The following is a 24,919-nucleotide window of genomic DNA, read 5'->3' as shown; positions in this document are numbered from 1 at the left end:
ATAATTACAACCAGTTTTCTTTTGTCTGTAATGTTTCTGTCTGATTCCATGTTCCGATATTTGCTTTATAGTACGAGTATAATGTATGAATACAGGTAGGTTAATAAAACGATTGCTGATTTTTATTTTATAGATGGTGCCACTTGTAATAACCTTGTAGAATGTTCGCAATCATACAAAATAAACATTTATTACTAAATGGTGATAAAAGATAAGAGATAAGAATTGAGGAAATCATCATGTGGGTTTAATATACGGGTTTAAATATATTTTTTGATTGAAAATCGACAAAAAACATTAAAATATTAAAATATTTAATATTTTGTTTAAATGTTTGAATTTTACGGTTTCATTTGTTATATTTTGTGTTTATATTTAATTTATCATCAAAATTATGCGTAAATATAACTTATTAGTCGTATTTTAATAATTTTTATTAAATGTTTGCGTTATTTAGCGCTTTTAAAGGTTATAAAGCTTATAGGTTTAGAAATCTGACACTAGGTGGCGCTGCATGTGTCACATGGGTAATTAAATTGTATTATTTTACAGTTTGTTAGTGTTACAACATAATTTTGATAAAACTAACAATATCAGAGCCATTTATTTGGAATTTGTCAATAAAACTCGATCAAAATCACAATTTAAACATTTTTATTAAATATTTTCATTATTGAGCCCTTTTAAAGGTTATAAAACTTACACCTTTAAAAAACTAGCCCCAGATGGCGTTGCATGTGCTCAGTTTGTAATTAAACAGTAAAATTAGACAGTTTTGTTGATGATACAACTTGTATTTGATACAATTAGCAGTATTAGCACAAAATATGACATGCATGAGTATGATTTACTGTCTCTGTGTGTATGTGGGTGTGTGCGTGTGTGCTGTGTATGCTCGAATGAAGCAAAATAGTGCGTTCGAGTTTTTAGTCAATTGCGCGGCTCGCAACTGGCGGCTCGCGACTCGCGAGTTGTAAGCTGTCTGTCGGTGGTCGCGGAACGAGGAAAGGAGTAAATACAGGAGTATAAATGTATTACTATCAGTGCGCCTGCCGACAGAACGCGCGACGAAATCGCATCGAACGGGCCTGATAAATAAATCCACCAAATATTTACAGTGAAGTTAATACATTTAAAAAAAATAAAAAATGATTAAGTGAAAAAAATTTAAAAAATTTAAAAATTTATAAAAATTATTAAAATATAAAAACGCGCATAAATTTCTTCCAAAATTAAAATAAATAAATTTTATTATATAAAAATTAAATTATTATAAGAATTTATGATGTTCTTAGTCAACACGTAGTAACAAATCCGAGAAACGTGTAGAAGTGATTAAAGTATTTGCTGAAAATTGTCTGGTGATAACAGATGAGCAACATACTATCGTACTTAATAAAAATTGAAGTTAATGAATGAATAAACATTTAAACTCTGAAATTAAAACTGAAGCAGAAACCGGATTTATTGAAATCCGTTGGAGAGATCAAAGTGCAAATTGTTTGATTTTTTTATTTTTTGTTTTTGGTGCGATAATCGTGCGACTTAATTAATTTAAAAGTGGGTTGGACTTTCTCTCAACAATATCAACATTATCTGCATTATCAACAATAAGAATTATTAAATAAAAATGTAAGTAATATTATTTTCATATTATTATAATTAATATTACTAAATTTAGAACAATTGTTATCAGTATACGTGTATTTTGAATTAATTGTTTTAAGAATTTAATTTCTTATCAATAATCTATTGCAAAATGCAGGTGTTGTCGATTGTGATTAGTGAGTGTGCTCTTGATACATATTTGATTTATTTGATTGTTGTTATCATGAAAAACGTGAATCCTTGAATTTCCCATGAACTGGTTTATTATTCTATTTTGTTTAATGTTTAACCACTTTAATTGATGTTAGTGGATGGTAATCACTATTTTTTGTTGTTCTAATAATAAGGGTTGTGTATATTTATACATATTTAGCATTGGGATTGTTTAAACTGCATTTATAGTAATAACAAATCAAATAATTTAGTTTTATTTATATTAAAATCAAGGGAAATTAATTTTAGATAAATTATTGTGTAAAAAGTGCGTAAAATTCATGTTTTCGACACGGAAAATAAGAAAACATTAAGTTTTTTCATGTTAAATGCAATTTTTTATTGTTTTTAGTAGCTGGAGATATAAATCATGTATTTTTTGCCCTAGTGTGTAAAAGTACACTTTTCCATATTAGGAATTTACCAAATAAATTTAAGAAAACATAATTTTCGTGTTTTAAATGCAATTTTTGATTGTTTTTAGAAAAGAGGAACTCAAAATTAGTCATTTTTGCACTAGTGTGTAAAAGTACACTTTGAAGTACTAAAAACTTTCAATATAAATTTAAAAATACATGAATTTCGTGTTTTTCATGAAATTTTTTAAATTTTTAAAAAGACAAAGCTTAAAATAAGTACTTTTGATACTAGTGTGTAAAATACAGTTTTAATCACATGAATGACAGTTATTTATTTTATATAAGATCGATTTGACAAACCGGCGTGCTGATAAACGTTTTGTGGTAAACATTTTGTAATCATTTTTCAAAGGACTAGACTTGACTCATTAGACGAAGGACATAGCAGCTAGGACGTACGCCGTAGTACATGAAATGAAGGACGAACAGTGTAGTACGAGTACACATATGTTATATGTTATTAGTTTTCAGTTCATTATCACTAAGGACAACCGTGTTGCCAGTTGATTTAGTTTTTTCGAAGAACGCTCGATAAAATCAACCAATTATCACATTTTTATAGCACATAACCTATATTAAGCACTATATTATTTCTAAAATTTTCAAAAATTTCAAAAATATAGAATGTGTTATTTGAATTGTAAATTTTAACCTTTTTTGATAAGAGTTGAGAGAAATTTGAATTTATATCAATATTTATATAATTTATCTTTGAAGTTATGAACTAGATTTATTTTTTTGTGAATACTGATATATATTCGGCGAAAATATTTTATGTGATAAGTAATAAAATTGTTGTTAACTGCTTCCAAGTATTTCAGTAAGGTTCGGTTGAATGTTCGAAATACTTTTTATCGATTATCTGCAAACATTAAACATGTGTGATTGTGATTGTGTCAGCAGAACGTGTGTGCACACTCACACTTATATAATGACGTACATGCTCTGTACACAGTGTTCAAGTGCAAGGTGCAAGTTCACCTTTTTACCTTTCTTTATCGGATTATTTACGAAGAAAACATAAACATCATTAATATCAGTCTGTTATTGAAAAAGTTTTCGCGTTTTTTAGGTTATACTAGAAAATATAATGTTATGCATGCATGTTACGCCATCTGGTAGAAAAAGAATTAACTACAAACTTATATAATGATAAAATGTGTACAACTTAAAGAAATTTAAATGAAACTTATAAATATTACATTATTAGTCCTATGTTCGGTTAGTATACCGCAAGTCCAACATTGGACTACAAAATTTAATACAGTGTAGCTTCGATTTAACGAAAAACTTGGTATTACCGTGAAATTTGTACAATTTTGATACTAAATTACATTATTAGGTCTATGTTCGGTTTGTATACCGCAAGTCCAACATTGGACAACAAAATTAAGTAATTAAGTTTATAACCTACGCAACAAAAGATAAATTAGATTCCTATTCGCGTAAAATCCCAATATTTGATTATTATTAACTCGTATTTTTCGAATTCTCAGATTTCATTGAACTCAAGATAAAATTTGTCAATTTCCGATTCCATCATGGAAACATTGAGATATTTTTATATCCGACACTTAAAGTAACAAAAAGCGACGTGGTTTTTGTAGGTGTGTAAGTGAATTATATTATTATATGATGTTTGCGGTTGTATACTGTCTCGGAAACTCATTAGCAATGCGCAAAAGTGAATACGCGACATTGAAACACTGCAAATAAACTCGGAACGTTTAACACTCAACTTGTACTTGACATTCATTCCATATATTCGCAATATCGTTGGATAATATAATAAACTTAATGTGTGCTACCAAAAGTAGTGTTTGCGGTGGTAAATTTTGAGTTTTTCAATGTTAAATGAGAATTGAGATGAGGGGAAATTTGGAAGGATGACAATTAAACTTTTTATATTATTTTGAAGTCGTTATAAATCTTTATTTTAAAGAAAATGTAATTATAGTGAAAAAAATGATAAAAAATAAAGTAAATTGGGTAAATGAGTAAAATTATAGATGAATTGTATTTAAATTGAATTAGTTTGGAAACAGTGTTGCCATATTACGCGCTACTGCATCGCACGTTGTTCCGTCGATGCAAAATGTCAAGTAGTTAGGCAACCAAATAAACATTCATCAAAATAATTCAAAATAAAATAAAACTTCTGTTTTAAAATAATATTTACTCATTAAAACATATTAATTTTGTAATTATTTATTTGAAACAAAATTCTTTTCTCTAATAAATCAAATTCAATGAAATTTAATTAAAATTTAAAAAATAATAATTAATGCATTAATACTAATCTACAATAATCTCTCTTTCTATTCTCAGGATATCAATTAAAATCACATTAGCTACTTTATTTTACTTCACTTAAGTTAACTTTACTTAACGTCTATAACAACTGTCGATAGGTTAAGATAATCAAGACACACTCAAGAAATCTTGAAGTACCTGACGTACTTGACTCTTGATTGTCATGTCAAGTACTCGTACTAAACTAAGAACTATCCGGATAAATTATGATTACTTTTATACACTAACTAACTAACTAAGTGACTAACTAACCTTTATTTATATTCATTCTACAGTGTAAATTCATTTTGCAAGCTATAATTTACAAATTTTCTTTTTCTTGCGGTTTGAACTTGATCCAAAAGACTTTTTAAGTGGAGAGCAAATCACATAAACAAATAAAAACAAAAATAAAAATATAAAGAAAGAAAATTTGTTTATGAAGTCAAGGTTATAACAATTTGGTAATTATGTGGCTTTTTTTGAGATAATGCATGTGTTGAATAATGAATTTTATTCACAAATTCTGTGTTTTACTATATTTGCGCATGAATTATGTATGCGTAAATGCAATAACTTTCTATATTTATCTTTGTTTTCTTTAATTTCCTGATTTATTCATCCGTATTCATCAGTATTAAATGTTATCTAATATTTATTTAAACTTTTTTTTACAATTTCTAGTAAAACATAGTTCCGCAGTTTGAAACTTATGAATTTTTGGTGAATTACTCGGAAATTAATTAATATTTTTGAATTATTCTTTTACAAATCTATTTATTATTAAATTCTGAACAATTTCATATAAAATAATAAGAAATATTCTATTTTTATCAAAAGTTACAACACAAATTGTATGAATTGCTATTTATCTAATTTTTGCAGTGTTGCAGTTTACAACTTTTTTAATTTTCTTTAATTGCCCGGAAACTAATCAATATTTCTGATTTATTCTTTTGCCAATCTATTTATTATTAAATTCTGAGTATAATCACATAAAAGTTATAAAAATATCTCGATTTTATCAAAAGTTACAACACAATTTGTTTCAATTTTAATTTAACCAATTTTAAAAAAGTAAATGAAAGTTTAATTGCTTATAACTTCGTTAATAATAACTCAATGAACAAAATATTCTACAATTTTATAAACAATTTAATACTTAATAAACTCCTAAAAAATTCATTACATTATTGTTTATAGTTATTGAGTTATTAATAAAAAACTAAAAACATTTCATCTTTTATTAAATATCCAACTCTACATTTGTTTATTTTCATCGAGTTTGTTGATATAGGTGAATGAACTTTCGCTTTTACACAAATGCATGTTCCACAATCTATAGCACACATTCTATTAAATTTGTATCTTGCACAATAAAATGGAATTAATTTTCATCACACGCGAAGAAAAGTGTTGAAAGTTTGCGCCTCATTAAAATAATTTAACTCCTATTTGAATTTAAACGCCAAACAAATTTCAGTCAGCAAAACCAACATACATTATTATTTATTGCATGTTATTCCGTATTTCTCAATACATAATACACACAATAATAATCATAATAAAAATAATATTTCGTGTTTAATATTACACACATTGCATGTTCATAATGTGATGTTTTATGATTATTTCCAAAAGAAAAAGGAAATAGAAGTAGAAACAGAAACTGCAACCAAGAAATACTCAAAGACTTAAGTATTAGTGAGTGGTATTACTTAAAGTGTCGCAAGTAGTGAGCGCAGTGCGCAGTGTTGGATTTATAGGTCGCATGTACTCGTAGTGAGTTGCGGCGCGCACGCGTAGAAAATTACAACTTGTAAACCACACTTAACTTCAGTAAGGCGCTGCTGGTTGCTGGTCGCTACTGTTTTAGTTGCGGAGACATTTTGATTAAAGTTATTACAGAATTACAGGTTGGTAACCGGCGACATAAGAAATGGAAGGCTGAATGCTGGATGCAATCGCGATCGCAACGCTTTCTAAATCTAAATAATCTAATGCCAAATGTGTCACATTCAAAAGTAAATATTTTGTAACTCATTATTGTAAATTTATTTGTTTATTATTTGTTTTTAAATTAAAATGTGGCAAGAAAATTTGAAAAAAAAATTATTTTGCAATTTTTTGAGTTTTTGAAGTAAAAAAATTAAATTTGCAAATAAAATTATTATTCAACTTCTAAAAATGTGCTTTTGAGGTTAAATTATGTTAATTTTGTTTTATTTTAGTGATAGAGTTCAAATTTTGACAAAAAATTGAAGTTTTATCTTACTTTCTTAATTTTTTTGTAAAATAATGCAAGAAAATGTGTTTTAATGTTTAAATAAATTAATAAAAACATATAAAATTATTTAAACATTAAAATATTAATAATATTTAACTGTTTCGTGTCCAGACATTAAAATTGTACTAAAATCCACATATTTTCGAGCAAATTCTTTAAATTTCTGTTAAATTATAGCAAAATTAAGAATTAGGAAATAATAAACATCACGAAATCTATGTCTTCATCTCATCACGCAATGCTAAACAAAAACGGTTACCAATTGATTGCTCACTGCTCACCAAATGCGTAACTCTTTTCTGCACACCAATTTAAAAGAAATTTAATGGATTGAATTCAACAAAATTATGCAAAAATAATTTAGTTTAAATAGAAACATTTAATTTGCTGCTCTAATTTATGCAATAACTAAATAATTATATTTGTGCAAAATAAAAAAAAATGTGACAGGATATTTTGTAATTTTAGCAACTTTTTTACAAACTGATCTGTAATTAAATAGAATTAGGTTCGATTCTCAATAGAAACAATTTAATTAAACAAATTAAAATATTTTTGAAACAAAATTTTGTACTTTAACCTATTTTATTAAAATAGTGAATAAAGTATAGTATTTCATTTGTGTATTTAAACTTAAAAACCGTTTATGAATGAAATTATTAAATATTTTTTCAATTTCAATGAGTTATAATTAGAATAACAGTACAAGTTGAATTCATTGACACGTATTCTCTGCCAGTGCATTAATGAACTAATTACAAGCGAATAAATGAGTCAATGTCACTCTGCTATAAAAGTGCGATTTTTATAAGACTTTTGTTTATAATATACGAGTACTTCAAGTGTACCATATTGTCTTCAATAAAAATTGTAAAATGTAATTGATTCTTGCATGACGCATATCATAATACTACTTGCATATCATACAAGTACACACTTTACTTAACTTACTCGTAAGTTACCTTAAGTCGTATTGACTTAAAACTTGCGTTAATTATTGTTCCACGAGCGTGTATAATTTCATGTCGGTAATTATTATTCACGCTATATCAACATAATCAACATTTGATCAATTTATATTTTTATCAGGTTGATCAATATTATAACCTTAATAAACAAAAGAATATTTTAATTGCATTAATTTAATTAAAAAATATAATAAAATACATTATTTTAAAATTTGTGACATCTAGGAACAAAAAATAATCAAATATTAAGATTTTACATGTACAGGTGTCTGTTAAATCATTTGCTGTGTACGATGTATTAAGTTTTGTAGTCCAATGTTGGACTTGCGGTATACACACCGAACATAGGACTAATAATGTAATTTGGTAACCAATTTCTATAAATTTCACCGTAACACCAAGTTTTTCGTTAAATCGAAGCTACTCGTATACTGTATTAAATTTTATAATCCAATGTTGGACTTACGGTATACATACCGAACATAGGACTAATAATGCAATTTGGTAACTAATTTCTACAAATTTCGCTGTTATACAAAATTTGTCGTTAAATAAAGACCACAATGTATTAATTCAATGTGTGAATAATGACACAAACCGCATCATAAACTACAATCAACTTAATTCGTTTAATTCGTGTTTAAATCCGTTAAACTCTTAATCAGTTCTCAGTACAAACACAAGCCCACCAACACAAGCACAAAATAAACAAATATTATACACACTTGTTTATAATACGAGTATACTATCATTGTCGTGAAGTGCGAAGTGCGAGGATGAAATTTGTGTCAGAAGTGTCATAAATGTCACTCAAATCATTGACTAAATCATTAATTTAATTTATTTACGCCTTCTTTTTATTATTGTGAATAATCACTGAACAAATACTTATACTTAAACTTTGGAAGAAAGTGTTAATTAAGATATAATATTGACTACAATTACGCATATTAATAATTAGTTTAAAGCTTAAACGGAGTAAACAAAAAACAATCATGGACGTAATTGATTAACACGAGTTTGATGTTATTGAAACAAATAATTATTATGAGCGCGTTTTATTATTCCGAGAAGACGATTTTTGATGGACACTCGTCCCAATGTCATAAACAAATTTATTTGACTTGAATTGCAATGAAATAATTTAAATTAAACAATAAAAACGAAAAACTTTTTAAAATCACTTTTCAAGTTCATATTTTGTTTATAGTTATATTATTTATGATTATTTAAGTATAAAATTATTAATTGTTACTATTTTTTACTATTTTGTAGTAATTAAAAGTCAAAAACATAAATAAAAACATTAAAAACGTAAATTTGGTAACCTAAACACTATAGGCAACCACACATACACATTTAAACGTCATACAAGTTGCCTACATCCCTACTAATATTATAAATGCGAAAGTCCTGATGTTTGTTACACTTTCACACAAAAACTACTTAACCGATCATCATGAAAATTTGTACACATATTCTTAGTGATCCCCGAATGGTTATAGGCTACTTTTTATTTAATAAAAAATGATTTTTTAAATAAAATAAAGAAATTGTTTAGCCAATAATACTTCTGCATCTGGCTATTTGACTACTTTAACGCCATCTAGCATTCCAGCAATGAAGCTCAAACCTAAGTACTATAGTACCATCACACTGTATTACCGACAGCTACGTCAACATCAAATCCAATTGACTGCACTATGGAGACTGTACACTATACTTCCATAGACTATACTTTCAGCCATTTTAAACTTCCCGCCATTCTACTTCATTGTTACTTCTTCTGTGACTACAGACGCGTACGGAAGCAACTTCATTATTTTAGATATTCGCGAGCGAAGCCGCGGGTTAACGCTAGTTTATGATAATTTATGTGTAAAATAATTAATTATTACTATTATTTACTATTTTGCATTTATTCTAAGTTAAAAACATAAATAAAACAAACAAACGCAATTTTTATTTTCTAAACACTACAGGCAACCACACATACACATTTAAACGTCATACAAGTTGCCTACATATAATTTATAACCAACAAAAGTAAAAACACAATGTATAAATATATCAAATAGTTTATAGCATACTCATTAATCATAAATCACTGATTGATTTCGCTCAGTATGAACGTAATTAGAATTTACTGCGTTAATAGCAAAACATTAAACATGAAACATAAAACTGCAAATCCGCGATTACAACAGTCCTTGACTCTAATTTTTAAATTTTTCACTCTCGACACTTCCACATACGAATTCCAGCTCTTCACTTTCGCACCTTCATTAATTTCTTTATAATTAACTCCATTTATTTCGCCTTGTATCCAACACTCAATGTCAATGCAATTGTAAACTATCTTAACACCCCACTAGATGTCTCTTTAAACCACATAAATTTATGTTTATTTATAATAAACATTTCATTGAGAGATAACAAAATTAATGAATTAATTCACACTTGCGGCACAATACACAAAGTTATCTCAATTCGAGGTTAAACTAAAGTCATCGGCGCCATATTAACTGTCATCCATGATAACTCAACGAATAAAACAAAAAATGAAACTTTGGATGCGCACGATTTGCGTCAAACACAATTTCAGTGTTTATGTATGATTGGAATATGAACCGTTTTGTAATTGTAATAAAACATGATATTGACCTACTAAGTTATCACCAATCAATTAATATATAACCGAATTTATGTTTTATTCCAGAAAACATGATAATCTCACAGGCAATTGGCGATTATGGCCGCTGGCAGTTCATATTAACCTTACTACTTGCTTTCTGCAATATCCCATCAACGTTTCATATATTCGTGCCGACATTCCACGCACGCGCACTGGACACATGGTGTGCCAGGCCTGCCAACTTCACGGAAGTAGATCCGTTACAATGGCGGCAAAAAACACAAAAACCCAACGATTACTGCAAAGTAATCAGGGAACAAGACCTGAAATTACAAGATGGCGAACTACAAGTAGCTGTAGATGCAAAATACATTGATTGCACCACGTGGGAATTCGATGGAGAAGGTAAACATAACCTAAAAATATAAAAATTCATTTTATGTGTTTCCAAGTGCAATATTTGAATGTTTTACTGAACTGTACGATGAATAATATTAATCTACATGGGTACATAACCGCGAGCGCACCGGAAGTTAATTGTTTCAATCATTGTCTCGCAGAGGAGAAGTTTTCTCGCTGCGCGTCGATTTGATAAATGCTTCTCGACGATGATTGATGATAAATGGCGCTCGTAAATTCGGTCGGCACTTTATAGCACTTTACATCGCTATAATATCTCACATCAACAAAATGGCTGCCGGAAGTTGACTATACACATATCTAACCTTAAATTTTTAATATTTTCCAGGTAGTACATTAATCACCGAATATGGATTGTTATGCTCCAAAGCCAATCTCATAAGCATAGCGGAAATGGTTTTCCTTGGAGGTGTGGCTGTTGGTGGTCTTGTGAGTGGAATCATCTCAGATCGTTATGGACGCAAGAAAACCCTTCTGGGTTCTGTAGCAATACAAACCATTTTGGGGGTTATAATTGCATTCAATCCTTGGTTTGAGATGTATTTGTTTCTGAGAGCAATTTTGGGTTTTGTATCGGTTTCGGTGGTTTTCAGTGGATTTGTATTGAGTATTGAACTTGTTGGTGGAGTATGGCGGACTGTCGCTGGTATTTCCTACTTATTCCCAACTTCGATTAGTTTTGGGCTTATTTCTGCAATTGCGTATTTTATTCGTGATTGGCGCACGTTGCAGTTGGCTATTTCATTGCCAGGAGCGTTGATTTTGAGTTATTGGTAAGTATTTACAACATAACCTCTAAAATTCAAACATAACCTTATTTATTATCTATCAGGTGGTTTGTTCCTGAATCTCCACGTTGGTTATTAGCAATGGGTCGCACTGCAGAAGTCCTGAAAATCCTCGAAACAGCCGCAAAGTTTAACAATCGAAAATTACCTGCTAATATTGATAAACAATTATTACCTACATCGAATTCTATCAATAATGAAACAATGGGAGTGATGGATCTTTTCAAAACACCAAAACTACGCAAAATCACACTTTGTTTATTCGTTATTTGGTTTTCTGTTTATTTTATCTACTATGGCATAACCTTAAACCTTGGAAACATTGGTGGTGATCTATATTTAGCATCTGCGTTGAGTGGATTGGTTGAAGTACCTGCGTTGGCGATAAGTATCGCCATCTTGTTGAAAATGGGAAGAAGATGGCCGCTGGCACTCACTGTTTTCTTCTCTGGGTGTTTCTGTCTGATGATTATTCCGGTTCCGTATGTTTTGAATAACGCGCAGTGGTTGATCACCAGTTTTGCTATGAGTGGGAAATTTTTAATTGCTGCGTCGAATTCGATTATGCCAGTGTTTACAGCTGAGTTATACCCGACGAAAATACGGAATATTGGAGTGGGGGCTAATAATGTACCTGCTGGTATAGCTTTGATGCTTGTTCCTTACTTGTGGGATATGGTAAGTTGTCATAACCTCAAAATTTTACATTTCAAGTAAAATTAACCTAAAATTTTGTTTTTTTTGTTACAGGCGATGTTTCATGAATGTGTACCTATGTCTATCCTAGGAGTTTCCGGTTTGGTAGGAGGGTCTATTGTGTTACTGTTACCGGAAACCGGAAACTCACAACTGCAGGAAAGCATCGAAAACAGTTCGGATGAAGAATTGTTCAAGAAAACTAATAAAATCATGGTGGAATCATGTTCGAATAACGGATCAGCTGCTTCTATGTAAATTAATTTTGAAAAAAATTATTTGTTTACGAATTATTTCGAATGTTATCAAAATAATTGCAACAAAAACATTACTCGTGATACGTTTACTCTTAACTCTTAAATATTTATTGTATAATTTATGCTGAAATTGCTACAAAGTATTTCAAAACACGATTTAGAAATTTTGAAAGTTTTCTGTTATTGTTATTAAAAATATCTATGGATAAAGTTCTTTTTGGGAACTGTAATGATAATATTTACTGATAGTTACCGATTATATACCAATTATTACTATTAGATAGTGTAAGTTTGTTTGTTACCAAAAATTTAGGATATTTTGTAATAAATAAACGTTTTTTGTACAAAAAATCAAAATGGCGCTTAAAAAGCTCCAAAAATTTAAAATTTTAATTTTTATTTTTATTTATAAAGCTTTAAACTCAAAAAGTGGTACTTTATATACGGACAGCCAAGCCGTGAGTAATATCCATTATCTACGGGTATTATCTACGGGACGGAGCTTGCGCCTGCGCATTTACCTACAGAGCAGCACAAAACCGTATGAAATGCCATGCGACGTGACTCAAACCTCAAAACTAAAGTAAAAGTATAAAAAATATCGTAAGCATCACGTGGCTAAACGTTATTAAACACTCGATTGCTTAAACTTAATCAATCTCGTGAGTAAAGTCCCCATTAAACCACTTGATACTTAATATACTATATTGATATATTTTTATTTGTTATATTATGTACATAGATTCAATATTTTCATATTTTCATATTATTTATTCATATTTATATTTACTTAGGTTTTGCTTAATTAGTTTAAGTCTTTGTTTCTAACATTTATCTCGTTTTCCTTTAATTTTTAATTTTCTTGGTTTTTATTGAGTCAGTGTGTGTGTTAACATCAATTCCTGGATGTGGTATCATTTTGTTTTTGATTTTCTTCTGGGGTTAACAACAATTTGACATTTTTGACATCAATTTGATTGGGCGTGGCCTAAACACATTAATTCATCGTCCATGCTTTATCCTCCATGCTTACAACAATTGCCTGTTCAATTTTCACTTGGAGGAATATCAAAGTCTCTTCTTCACCATCGATAATCAACTTTCCGTCGTTATTCGCTGCAAGGTCATCATCTTTATGTCTGTCACTCTGAAAAAATTAAGGTTATGTTAATAAATATTACAGATTCCTGTAATTTTTATATATTACCTCATGGCGGATGTTAAAAACAAGTTTAGAGTTGGTCACCTTTGGTACAGAGATGATTTCGTCAAGATCCAAAGACCATTCGAGTTCCCATGGTCCCCAAAGTCGACATTTGTTTACCCTCAACACATGTCTATAAAAATAACCTCAAAATTAATAAAAATCACTTTAGGAAGTCATTTTACTTACTCTAAAGTCACTATGACGATAGATCTTCCTGTTTTATCAATCCCCGAATGGGTCCAGTATGAATCCTCCTTAAACCTGCCTCCAGCAACAGTTTCCAACAGATGACAACCCATGGATTCATAGATACTAAAAGGTCCTAACCCCAAATACCGGTTTCCATACCTAGTCAACCTCTGGTGACACCTAATGGGTTCCCCTAACAAAGAAGCCCTTTTTAGGGCCTCCATGGCTACATGTACACTGTTACTCTTATCATCCGGATGTCTGGTTAACAAAGACACCAGAGCTTTACCAGTTCCCCTGAAGAACAGCTCCCCATCAGATTGTCCGTTACCATTACCATTCTGCCCACCTTTGGATGCAATTATTTGGTTCAAGGCCAGAATCACTCCTGGGTTAAAATGCCTCAAACTCCAATTGATGATTTTTGGTAACCCTTGATGGTCATACCCTGGTAAACATTGGGTCTTCTTATGAAATTGTGTTGACCACTCAACATTTCCAAAACACATTGCTCCACAGCAGCTGAAGACATGTTGACATGTCCCAGGAGACATCTTAGAGAATATAACAGATTCCCTGAATTCTGGGAGACATCTTGGATGTGTCCTGTCACTTGTGGGTTGATAGTCTGTTGAATAGCATAAGGGTTCACCAAGACCTGAAGACCCAAAACTTGGGAGTAATATTGTTGCAGAAATTGGGTCTTAAAATGGTTCCAGATGAATTTAACCATATGGGTCATAGTTTTAACTTGGATCTGGGTCAGTTCTAGGTTGATCACACGATGTTTAACTCCTTCTGATGGCATATACGGGGTCATATTCGCTGGGAAGAAATAACCTTGACATTTGGTCATAGAAGAAGGTGACGCAAGCTTAGAACCAGCAGATCCCAGATGAGATGATTGTACATTTAGAAGGATACTGGTTGATGAACACTTTATCTGTTCAATCAACAAGTTGTTTCTGATTTTGGTTAATTTTTTGGTTTTGTTTCCGAGAATCCTTGCCATATCCTTCCGGAATTGATAGGAAGATGATTTACTTTTGAAGAAAGAATTCAGGTCTTCTAAAAGTTGACTCTGAAGATGCACCTGGCAATCTTTAACCTTCAAATCAATGGATTTTACAATCATCCCAGACCTTAACAGGGACACTTCCAGAAATGGAGAATCTTTTATATTCAGATCTGAACTCCCTCCAAGTTGATTCAGAATAATAGCTTCCTGATTCTTCAGGGTTTTATTATCAATCTGTATATTTTGAATTTTAAGGTTAAGATATAGATTATTCGGAGATTTCCTAACTTGGCAATAAACAGCAGGGCTGTAACTCCTCCTCAGCTCAGCAAAAAAGGGTTTCAACATGAACATCTTCTCAAAATCAATGTGAACATAATCCTTCAACTGACACCTCTTTTGATTGGACCTGTATTTATCTTCAATCCAAGATGCTAGCTCCAAAGTCAAAGTTTTCCACTTGTGACCAACATTGACCTCCCAGGTTGCAGGGCAATCATTCAAACCCATGTACAGATGCTCCTTATGCCTGTGTTTTTCTTTATTGGTAAACAGGGACATCCCAACCCCACTTAAACTCACCAAAACCTCATAATTTACTATTTCTGAGAAGACCTTCTGAAGAGTCTCACCAAACAACACAGAATCCTGTGTGAATAATAATATTCTCTGATTGGTCTCAACTTCAGAATATATCACCCAGAAGATGATCAATCTATCCTTAGGTTTCTCTTTGGATTTCTTAGAAGATGTTTTACTTTCAGATATAGAATCTGAGTCTGAATCATCACTAGATGATACTGTATTAGGAGCATTACCAAAATTGATCCTTTCTTGACCATATTGATACCTCTCCATTAGTAGGGACCTTTCTACGTCTAAGATAAAACCATTAGATGCTTTGTTATTGTAAATATTCCAAACCAGTAGTCTGTTCTTCAAAGGGTCATCCCAGGTATACAAAATCTCATTCTGGGGACTTAGAAGTGTAACCTGTGTTAGATTCTGTTGTTGTATCTTCAAAAACAACTCCTGACACATGTTCTTAATCAAAAGCGGAGCATCCCCTGCTTTGTAATCAGTAAAGGTCACCTTGAAGGGTCCATCAATCCCTCCGGTGACTGTAACTGTCATGGCGGATATCACCCCTGGTAAATTCAACTTCAGAAGTGTTTTATGCCTTTGTGCGAAGAAGAATCCCTGTGAACTGCCCACTTTTTGCTCTTGTAGTTTAACATACATCTGATACGAAGTAGTCTCTGGCCAGAATGGGATCTCTTGACCTTGGAGAAGGTCAATCCACAGATCTGTCTTTTCATTGTGTTCCATAAACCGTAACTTTTTACTTGTTTGATTACTAACCATGAAACACGGTAATAATGTAACAATCTTCGTCATGGGACACATTTCTGATAGTGTTATCTTCAACAAAATGGCGTAGCGTTTCTTACGCACCACATCTTTACAAACAACCAAACCAGTTGTCCCTGGACAATCCAAACCAAACTCATTGGAGAATTCTGAGTCGTAAACTTTTAATTTTAGAGTTTGACGTGTGTGTCTTTTAAAACTGAAGAGGATAATATCTTCATTCGCTAACAGGGATGGATTACTTCTGTATATTGTATTGGTAGATGTCGCTTTGAGTTGTACAGACAACTGAGTCTTATTTATAATCCAATAAGATGTGAATAATAATAATTCGTAGTAATCTTCACGTTCTGCTTTGATATTTAATGGGAGATTATTCAAATCTGATTTTTCTGAGTCTGTCACCAGAGCGATTACTTTTTCATCCATGTGAGGTGTCAGGGTTAAATGCCCAGTGTAATTATGTTGGAAGGTCTGTAACCTGAAAGTTATCCTGTTATCTTTATCAGTGTCTAGGTTATAGTAGGAATTCTTTTCGCCTGGTTCAATTTTTACAGAATTCAGAACCAATTTTTCTGAAGTTGAGCTTATCTCTTGACCCTGGGGATTTATAACATCCACAGTGATAGCATAAGGTAAAAAGTTCCTGATGACCATTGCAGGTAACAACCTGATGATGTAATTTGGTACTGTATGCTTCAAAGTTTCCACCTCCAGGTTTTTTCTAAGACTACTCGTAAAGCAAAAACATCTTCTGTATTCTTCGCTTGACAGGTGAATAACTTCCCAGAATCTAAATCTGTAGCCAAATCCTTCCACCAGATACCTTTCTGTGATGGTACATATTGACCTTCAGCATATGCGGGTTGTACAAACAACTTACAATGATAAGCGATATGAATAGGGACGTTGTAGGTTTCATGAGGTTCCAAAACAGCGATTCTCATTGTTGTCTCAAAAGGGTTTGTCACATCTCCCACAGGTTCTAGGTTAAGTTGTTGTAGAACCGAAGGTTGATACAGAATTGACAAAGCAAAACAGGTTTCATTCCGGATAGATAAAGGAGAACTCAACATGATGGACATTCCATGTTTGTTGATAGCACTTCTAAATGCCAGGTAATAAATGGTTGTAGATACCTGACATGGGTGTAAACGTAGTAATTTCTGTGCATCTTTCCTTGGGCAAGATGTCTGAAGACCATAAAAGTGTGGGATGTAGATTTTCATTTGATATCTGTTGATTTTCTCATACAATTCAGTTGTACTTTCAATATTGAAGTCTAGACTGTTTACAGTATCAAAGTCATAGTTGAGTTCTTCATCTGTGAGACCCAGGTGTTTGGTTTCGTAATCATCTTCATTTTCTCCATCAATATCACTGATTAAGGAGTTTAAACCTTCTTTTGTAGGTGAATTCGGACAGGAATCTTCTTTTTCGTAAGTTTTACTGATTAATAATCTACAATCGCTTTCGCTGATCCTGGAAGCAGGTGTACCCAAGTGTTCTTTCTCGAATATCTCCACTTTTGATTTGGGACCGATGTCATTAATCAGATTAATGGATTGTGAGTTATCTGAAGGTGCTATTGATAGTGTTTTGTTAGAATACAAAGTGACCAAATCTGTGAGTGTTTTGATCAAAGCTGGGGTGATTGTGAGGTTAAAAGTGTCTTTACAATCAATTAGAAGGTATAAGGACTTCCTGAAAGGTTTTGACATGTTGATATTTGAAGGTTCAAAAGGTTCCTTCAGGTCTTCTGCATCTGGTTCATCAGGGTCTGAGTCTGTGGAGTTTTCTACTTCGCTACCATCACTTTCATTCCAATCCCTGAAGAAATAACATTGATTAATATTAATTGACTTAAGTAATATTATAAGATCTTTCTGATTACCCTGTAAATAAATCTGAGATCGCTGCAGCTAGTTTCTCCATGCTCCCATCATCATTTTCTGAGTCACTATCATCAAGGAATGTAGAAAGACTTGTTTTGACCCTTCGACTATTCCTCCCATGGAAAGAATTCGTAGGTTCCAGGTATACCATATCATCCCCACTTTCATCTTCTTCTTCATCGGTACTCTTAGAATCATCACTACCACGTTTAGGTCTACCTCCTTTGGTGATACTAGGCCTTCCGTTTTTGCTCATCTGGGGTTTGATGCCTTTACACTGAGCAATCTCCTGTGCCTTATCTTGGAATACCTTCACATTAACCTCAAAAGGTTTATAAACCCTCTCTTCCAAAACAATTGGATCAATAAACGGCTCCCATTTTTGTTTACCAGCATTGAAATAATTCGCTTGCAAAGTGAAGTCACAATTTGCATTCAACAAAAAGGACCAATCACTGATGGTAACCTCCAAGGTGGATTTAAAAACCAGCACTGGTAAAGTCTCCAACTCAAAGAGAACAATCAATTCAGTTTTCGGAAGTAGGAATACTTGATGATTATGAATTTGGGAACACCTTCTCTTTTGCGCAAAGAAAAAGTTACCCATTTGGGTATCATGCAGGTCATCTGACGTGGGATAATTCAAAACAACTTTCTTAGGTTCCCATAAATCTTCTAAATTTGTTTCTGGTTTCGCCCCAGTTGATTCAGGCATCTCTGGAACCTTAAAGTGTTCCACAATGTCATTCAGGACATCGTTAATTGCATAAACCACTTTATTCGAAAACTGAAGATAAAGTGATGAGACACTCAAAGATAACTTCTCCCCTTTCTCAGGGGTCAAAGCCTTGGATAATTCTACATCACACTGTTTCAGAATCGTATATAAATCATGTCCATCCTGTGATGAGTATAATGTATGCAACCCAGATAACGACAACACAAAATTCTCCCTCTGTGCATGCCTTGAATAATCCGATAAAATCTCAGATTTTGTAACAAAAGCTCTTCGTTTCCCCGCGGCTCCTTCCACCAAGAAAATAAACTCAGGTTTATTAACCCTCAATGCAATGGTGAGGCTCTTCCTTGCGGGTTTCTTACAAGGAAGAATATCGTCTAAATCTTGTCTGATTTGTTGGTCCATATCAACATAACCTAAATTAACCACTCCATAAACTTCTCCTTCTTTTGGCAGGCATTCTATGATGAACAAAGCGAGTTTCTCAACGAATGGTACTGATAACGTCAGGGATAACCTCCCAACAATGATATCTATACTCTTATCAAGTGTCCTGTTACGATGGAAAGTGATATCAATCACTGGCGGTTTATTCACAGTAATCATACAGTTGTTATTCTTGTTTTCGTCATACGGGGAATGTAGAATTCTGTTATCACCAGTTACAAGGCTTTCAGGACCTATTTCTTCAATGATAACAGTATCCACAGCTAGTTTACCATCCATAGAACCATCTGTATACAGGACACAGCAAGATGCCAACTCGTTAATCTGTAATTTCGCTAAACCATGATTGAGGTCCCTCATTGGAGAACTCAGCAGTTCCCCACTGTCAAAAAACAGTAAAACATTGATACCCTCACAGGATATTTTACAATTCAAGGTTTTTGTTTGGGTTCTGCGAAAAACACCTCCAGATTCCTCATTGTTGCAGATTCGTCATCATCATTTACAGAATTCTGATGACTTAGTAATAGATCTTTAGTGAGGTTATACTGAGATGAAGATTCTGTCATGTTATCCGATAGGATAGCCAGTAACATGGTAACGTCTTTCTGACCAAGTGTAACATTGATGGTATCCAGTAATCCATCAACTTCCCAGGTCATTGTTTTGATACTCTTTGACTTGGGGATGATTCTTTTGACATCTAGATGAATCTGCATAGGTTCTACAATTGTCTCTTGACTTCCCAGAGTTGCATTCATCAAAACAACTCCTCTAGATACAATAATCTCTTTTAATTTGATGAGGATATTCTCAATAGTGTCATGTTGAGTGTCCTTGAAGAAGTTTTCGATTGTAAAGTTGCCTGTGTCCACAATCAAAACATTCGGAGATGATGATTTCTGTGGAATTAGGAATACAGGACCTTTGATGTTGACACTCAAATTGATCTTGACGTTGGTTTTCAGGGATTCTGTTGCTTTCTCCATGGATGTATCCAGTTTTTCAATGGCTTTCTGACAATAGTGACCTATTCCCAGATTCAGTAGAAATCTATGTAGTTGAACAATCAATTTATACAGAAAAGTAATATGGAGTTGTCCAAGAGTAAATTTGAAGCTGGATGCTTCACTTTCTGATACATCTGAGAATCTGACGTATTTCAGTTCAAAGACTTTGTCTTCATCAGCATAGAGGACTTTTTTGTATAAAGTAACATCACTTAAGTGTTCTACATCAATAGAACTCAGAAAGGACCTGAAGACGAATCTTTCGTTTGCTCGGAACAAGAAATCTGCTTCTAGCCCTTGAAGATGGATATTCAGAATGTCAAAATCAGAGTCTAGGATACGTAGATTCAAGTCCCCTAGCCTCCCAGAATGAGAAAACTTGATGCTACCACTTGGTACAGGTACCTTGGTCTTGAAATACTTCTCATAACCTCCAAAAAGTATTTTCTTCATGTTTCCAACGATATTTGTGGTTGTTTCATTACAACTTCCGATTATTTTGTCTTTGATATACTTCCAGTATTGTATTAAGGTCCTAACAGCTTCCTGGTGAAGCATTATGTGTAAAGTACCAAAATCAGCAACCAGGGACGTTTCTACACCATGGAAATGTGACCAATAGTCAGGACAATTAGCTCCCACCTTTCTATAGAGTACAGAAAACACATCCACGGTACTAGGGAAAGGACTATGAAGTAAATCCAAGTATTGCCCACTTGGGGTTGTGTGCATCTTATCAGTAAGGATGATATTCCCCAGGAGAATTGATATGCGGGACCAAAGGTCATCAGAGCTAAATCGATTGTAATTAACCCAAAACGCAGATTTAAATATGGCGTGTCCGTTGTATCTGATGACCGTGAATAGGAGATTTGTAGTTCGTTCAGGACAAGTCTCCAAATGACCTTGATGGTGTTGCTAGGTGAGATGTTGTCTTCTAAGCCTGGTAAATCAACACATCTTGCCCATGCTTCATTTACATTTGTATTTTTTGCGTGGTGTTCTATCTTTTTATCAATAATCGATGGTTGTTTGCGTAGGCGTTCTTTGCGTTTGCGTAATCCGTCGTTAATAGTGACGCCATTTTGAATTTGCTTCAAATATTTAATCGGAAGGCTTCCCCTGTACATATCCAGCTTTAATTTGTTTATTATGTTATCTTTTAGTGTTGTTTGAGTTGTTTTAATGGTTGTTTCATTGGTTTTGTTTAATTGTTCAAAACCTTTGATGAAAGCCAAGAGATTCAAGATCTTTTTCTCGGATAGATTCACTTTGAAACTTTGAATGTTCCAGTTTATTTTGTGTTCAGCAATTGTTTTTATCTTCTTGATGCATGAGCAGTAATCAAGGGTGCTTTTCATTTTTGGGAGAAGGTGAAGTTCTGTGTCGCGTTCGCGTTTCGCTGCTTTCCAGTTGTCTTTTTCATGCAGAGCAAGGAGAATTTGTTGTCCTTTTAGTTCTACGTGGTATTTTGAGTACATTTGCTCTTCGAGCTCCATTTGGGTGGCGTTATCAGCTATTAATGATGGTCGACACAATTCTGTGCTCAATTTTAATTGTCCAAGATCGATTATTAAGATGGGTGATAGATTACTATAAAATTTACAAATAGAGTTGATTTAATGCTGGAGTCTGCATTGTGTGGACATCTAGCGGTAAATTTTTACACTAAATTTAATTTTTTGAACAAAATTTGCTTTTTAAACATTAAAAAACCATATATTTAAACAAATTTAGATTTGTATAATTATAAATTAATGTTTTAAACAAAAATAATAAACTAAACCACTTTTAATTTGATTATATTAATTTTAAATTTAAAACGTATGGTATGGTGCTGCCCCCTGACGCGCAATTTGCCTACTACGATTCTGTCAATTAAATTTATCTCATTTACACTTCGCGCCAGTTTTAACAATCAGTTAAAATTAAACAATGAAGCAGTAATGAGTGCAACCAAGTGTTTTCCAGCAATGGTAAGCGTTTCTAACACTTAATAATAACATTTAAAACGTATAAATACCTGTTCAACGGTTGTCCTTTCTCCGGTATAACAAAATACGGAAAGTTTAGCACGATATTAAAGTCCCAGTTGTTCAACAAGTGTTCCTCCATAATTTCCATCATAATTTGCGGATATTTCGCCAAATGTGGCTTGCAATTCGACCAGGAAACGTAATCCTTGTCGAAATAATTAACTATTTGTTCGTACGCATACTAAACAACACAAAAACAACAAATTTTGATTAAAAAATGCAATAATTTAATCAATATGATTAAAAATACCTTATCATAGGCACATTCCAATTGTTCCAGTACAAAATTAACTCTCATTTTGATAATTTCTTCTCAAGTATCCGCTTACCACTGTCCGGATACCGCTCAAAGTCAACTCTTAAGAAATACGCAGGACTATCATGTCCTTCATGATTCGAAGAGATAATTGGCACTAAATGCTCCTTTTCATTAGCACCTTCGATAATAATCCCTTCAATTTTCAACGCGCCTTTATCACGTTTTCTATTTTTACGCTTTACATTAGCAATCACTTCTTTTTCTCCTTTCTCAACTCTTTCCGCTTTTTCAATACGATCTCTTTGATCACCAAAATTCGGTCTGTAACTGCCAATTATCTGCGTGAGAGTCAAAACCAATATTTCCCGGTCTTTAGCATTCGTCAACGCAACACAAGTGTTACCCACACGGAAATTATACTCATATTCAATGTTTAAACTTGAATTCGTGAAGGAAGTCTCCATAAACTCCATGAAACCAATACGTTCACACAAGAGTTGCTTCTCAGGCGATGGTAATACATCCCAGAAAGATTTCTCTTGAATCGATTGTGTTTTTACTCTTAACCTAGCTTCTTGCCTAGCGATGATTATATTGGTAACATTAAGTTTATCTTCATACTGTTGAAGATCAAGTTTTAACTCCGTATCATTGGGGTTCAAAATATGCTGTTGATAAAGTTGACTATAGTATTTTGCATGGTGACGGGTTTGTTTAATCTGGGACCAAGTGTAAGGATGAACTCTTTGCATGAGAACTGCTTTATAAGCATAATGCCACCATGATTTTGCAGTGCAATCTGTTTCGGCGTTTGTTTTCTTTGAAATCTGTTTATTTTTGTTTTTAAGTTGTGTTTCCGGTCGGAATGCAATGAAATCCCATGCGATGTAAGCTCTCTGCAGTGAATCATAAAGAGATACGAGTGTTTCAAACTGTTTTTTGTCCAAATGGACGTTTAGGTCATGCACGATGCAATCGGATGATATTTTCTTTACTTGGCCGTGATCTTTGGTTATTGTCATTTTTAGTTTTATGCTCATAGGTCGTACAACTGTAAAAATATTTTTAAAAACATTAGTTTTAAACTCAATATAGGCAACTTGTTATATACGGTAGTACAGTGTGTTGCATACATTAAAATATTAAAACTTACAGAAATTGAAATCGTTTTCAATCGAATAGTTCTGTAAACTATTCGCCATGGAGTTTTTCCATGCGTAGTACCCATTGTTACAAGAAAAATCCCACTGTGGGAGTTTCTCCTCACTGTTACAATAAATACACAACGCTTCCACCTTCACTAAGTGATAACAAAGATTATCACTGGATTTATATCCAGTTGGACATGCTTTCCACTTGCTAAAATAAAATTTTACATTTTTACATCAGAAAAACAAAAAATACGCCATTTTGTCTTACTTGTTAGTATTCTCAGCTGTAATCCCACCAATACACAACCCAACCGCCATTGGAACATCCCCCAGCTGACATTCATACCTCACATGAATATTCCCAACGGATAACTGAATGTTATTAACAATATTCGTTAGTAAATGCTCGGAGAAAAGCCCGGGTCCACCAATAACCGAAAACGCATTGGCGATGGCCTCCAGCGTCTGCTTCTTAAAACCTCTAAGCAGTCTTTTGTTTTGTTCTGCATCAAATCGCTCTCCTACAATCGCCATGCACAGAACATGAATATCCTCTACGGTTACCACAATTGGTTGGTTCCAGAGTGATGACCATGGTATTTGCAATGAGATCTTTCCAATTGTACCAGCACGGACTTGTATAGGCAGTCTTAATTCATACTAAAAACATTTAATAACAAAAAATTCAAAAAAATTAATTTTTAACTCACCAAAGCTTCAGTTTTTAATTTTAAATCAGTAAGCTGAACAAGTCCGCTGAATATGCCCACGTTGAGGTTCTCCGTGTCCAAATCGACGACATATTTCCCCAGGAGTTGATTAAGGATCCTCGCCACAGCGCCCTCCAACATTCTTCTACGTTTTTCACTTGATTATCATTAAAAGCAACTACACACTACAACTACAAGCGTATTATACGTGGTATTAGACTATTTGTTTTGTATAATTGACGAATGCAGATGTTTTCGACTCGCGCGAGGGTTGCAAATCGTCGAGGGCGATATCGATTCGGCG

At 32.8% G+C, this 24,919-nt stretch overlaps 2 protein-coding genes across 2 annotated transcripts; one reads left to right on the top strand and one right to left on the bottom strand.

Moving 5' to 3' along the window:
• The first annotated feature begins 943 nt into the window (after positions 1–943).
• Positions 944–12,940, top strand: LOC135800827 (organic cation transporter protein-like). Its single transcript, XM_065314157.1, has 5 exons — positions 944–1,632; positions 10,507–10,827; positions 11,171–11,615; positions 11,675–12,308; positions 12,381–12,940. The coding sequence occupies exons 2-5, from the start codon at positions 10,512–10,514 to the stop codon at positions 12,582–12,584; spliced, it is 1,599 nt and encodes a 532-aa protein (XP_065170229.1). The 5' UTR covers positions 944–1,632; positions 10,507–10,511; the 3' UTR covers positions 12,585–12,940.
• A 343-nt stretch (positions 12,941–13,283) lies between these two features.
• Positions 13,284–24,909, bottom strand: LOC135800757 (intermembrane lipid transfer protein VPS13A-like). Its single transcript, XM_065314076.1, is given in 14 exon segments — positions 13,284–13,730; positions 13,791–13,920; positions 13,977–14,413; positions 14,416–17,099; positions 17,102–18,198; positions 18,263–19,886; positions 19,889–21,220; positions 21,223–22,052; positions 22,483–22,676; positions 22,746–22,788; positions 22,821–23,805; positions 23,908–24,113; positions 24,174–24,565; positions 24,616–24,909. Coding segments are annotated over 14 exon segments (10,245 nt in total). The 5' UTR covers positions 24,757–24,909; the 3' UTR covers positions 13,284–13,580.
• Between the last annotated feature and the right edge of the window lie 10 nt (positions 24,910–24,919).

This window comes from Atheta coriaria, unplaced genomic scaffold (genome assembly GCF_025399875.1).
Source record: "Atheta coriaria isolate IRGN ID8LTWV9N9 unplaced genomic scaffold, Caltech_Dcor_3.1 hic_scaffold_10_pilon, whole genome shotgun sequence".
In the NCBI taxonomy this organism is placed as follows: domain Eukaryota; kingdom Metazoa; phylum Arthropoda; class Insecta; order Coleoptera; family Staphylinidae; genus Dalotia; species Dalotia coriaria.
The sequence above is the reverse complement of the archived record's forward strand: the minus strand, read 5'-3'. Positions and strand labels throughout refer to the sequence as shown.

Excerpts from the sequence above, each read along its gene's own strand:
- LOC135800827 (XM_065314157.1), top strand. The coding sequence starts at position 10,512 with ATGATAATCTCACAGGCAATTGGCGATTATGGCCGCTGGCAGTTCATA. Across the intron at positions 10,828-11,170 it reads GTGGGAATTCGATGGAGAAG|GTAGTACATTAATCACCGAA; the intron begins GTAAACATAACC and ends AATATTTTCCAG. Across the intron at positions 11,616-11,674 it reads GCGTTGATTTTGAGTTATTG|GTGGTTTGTTCCTGAATCTC; the intron begins GTAAGTATTTAC and ends ATTATCTATCAG.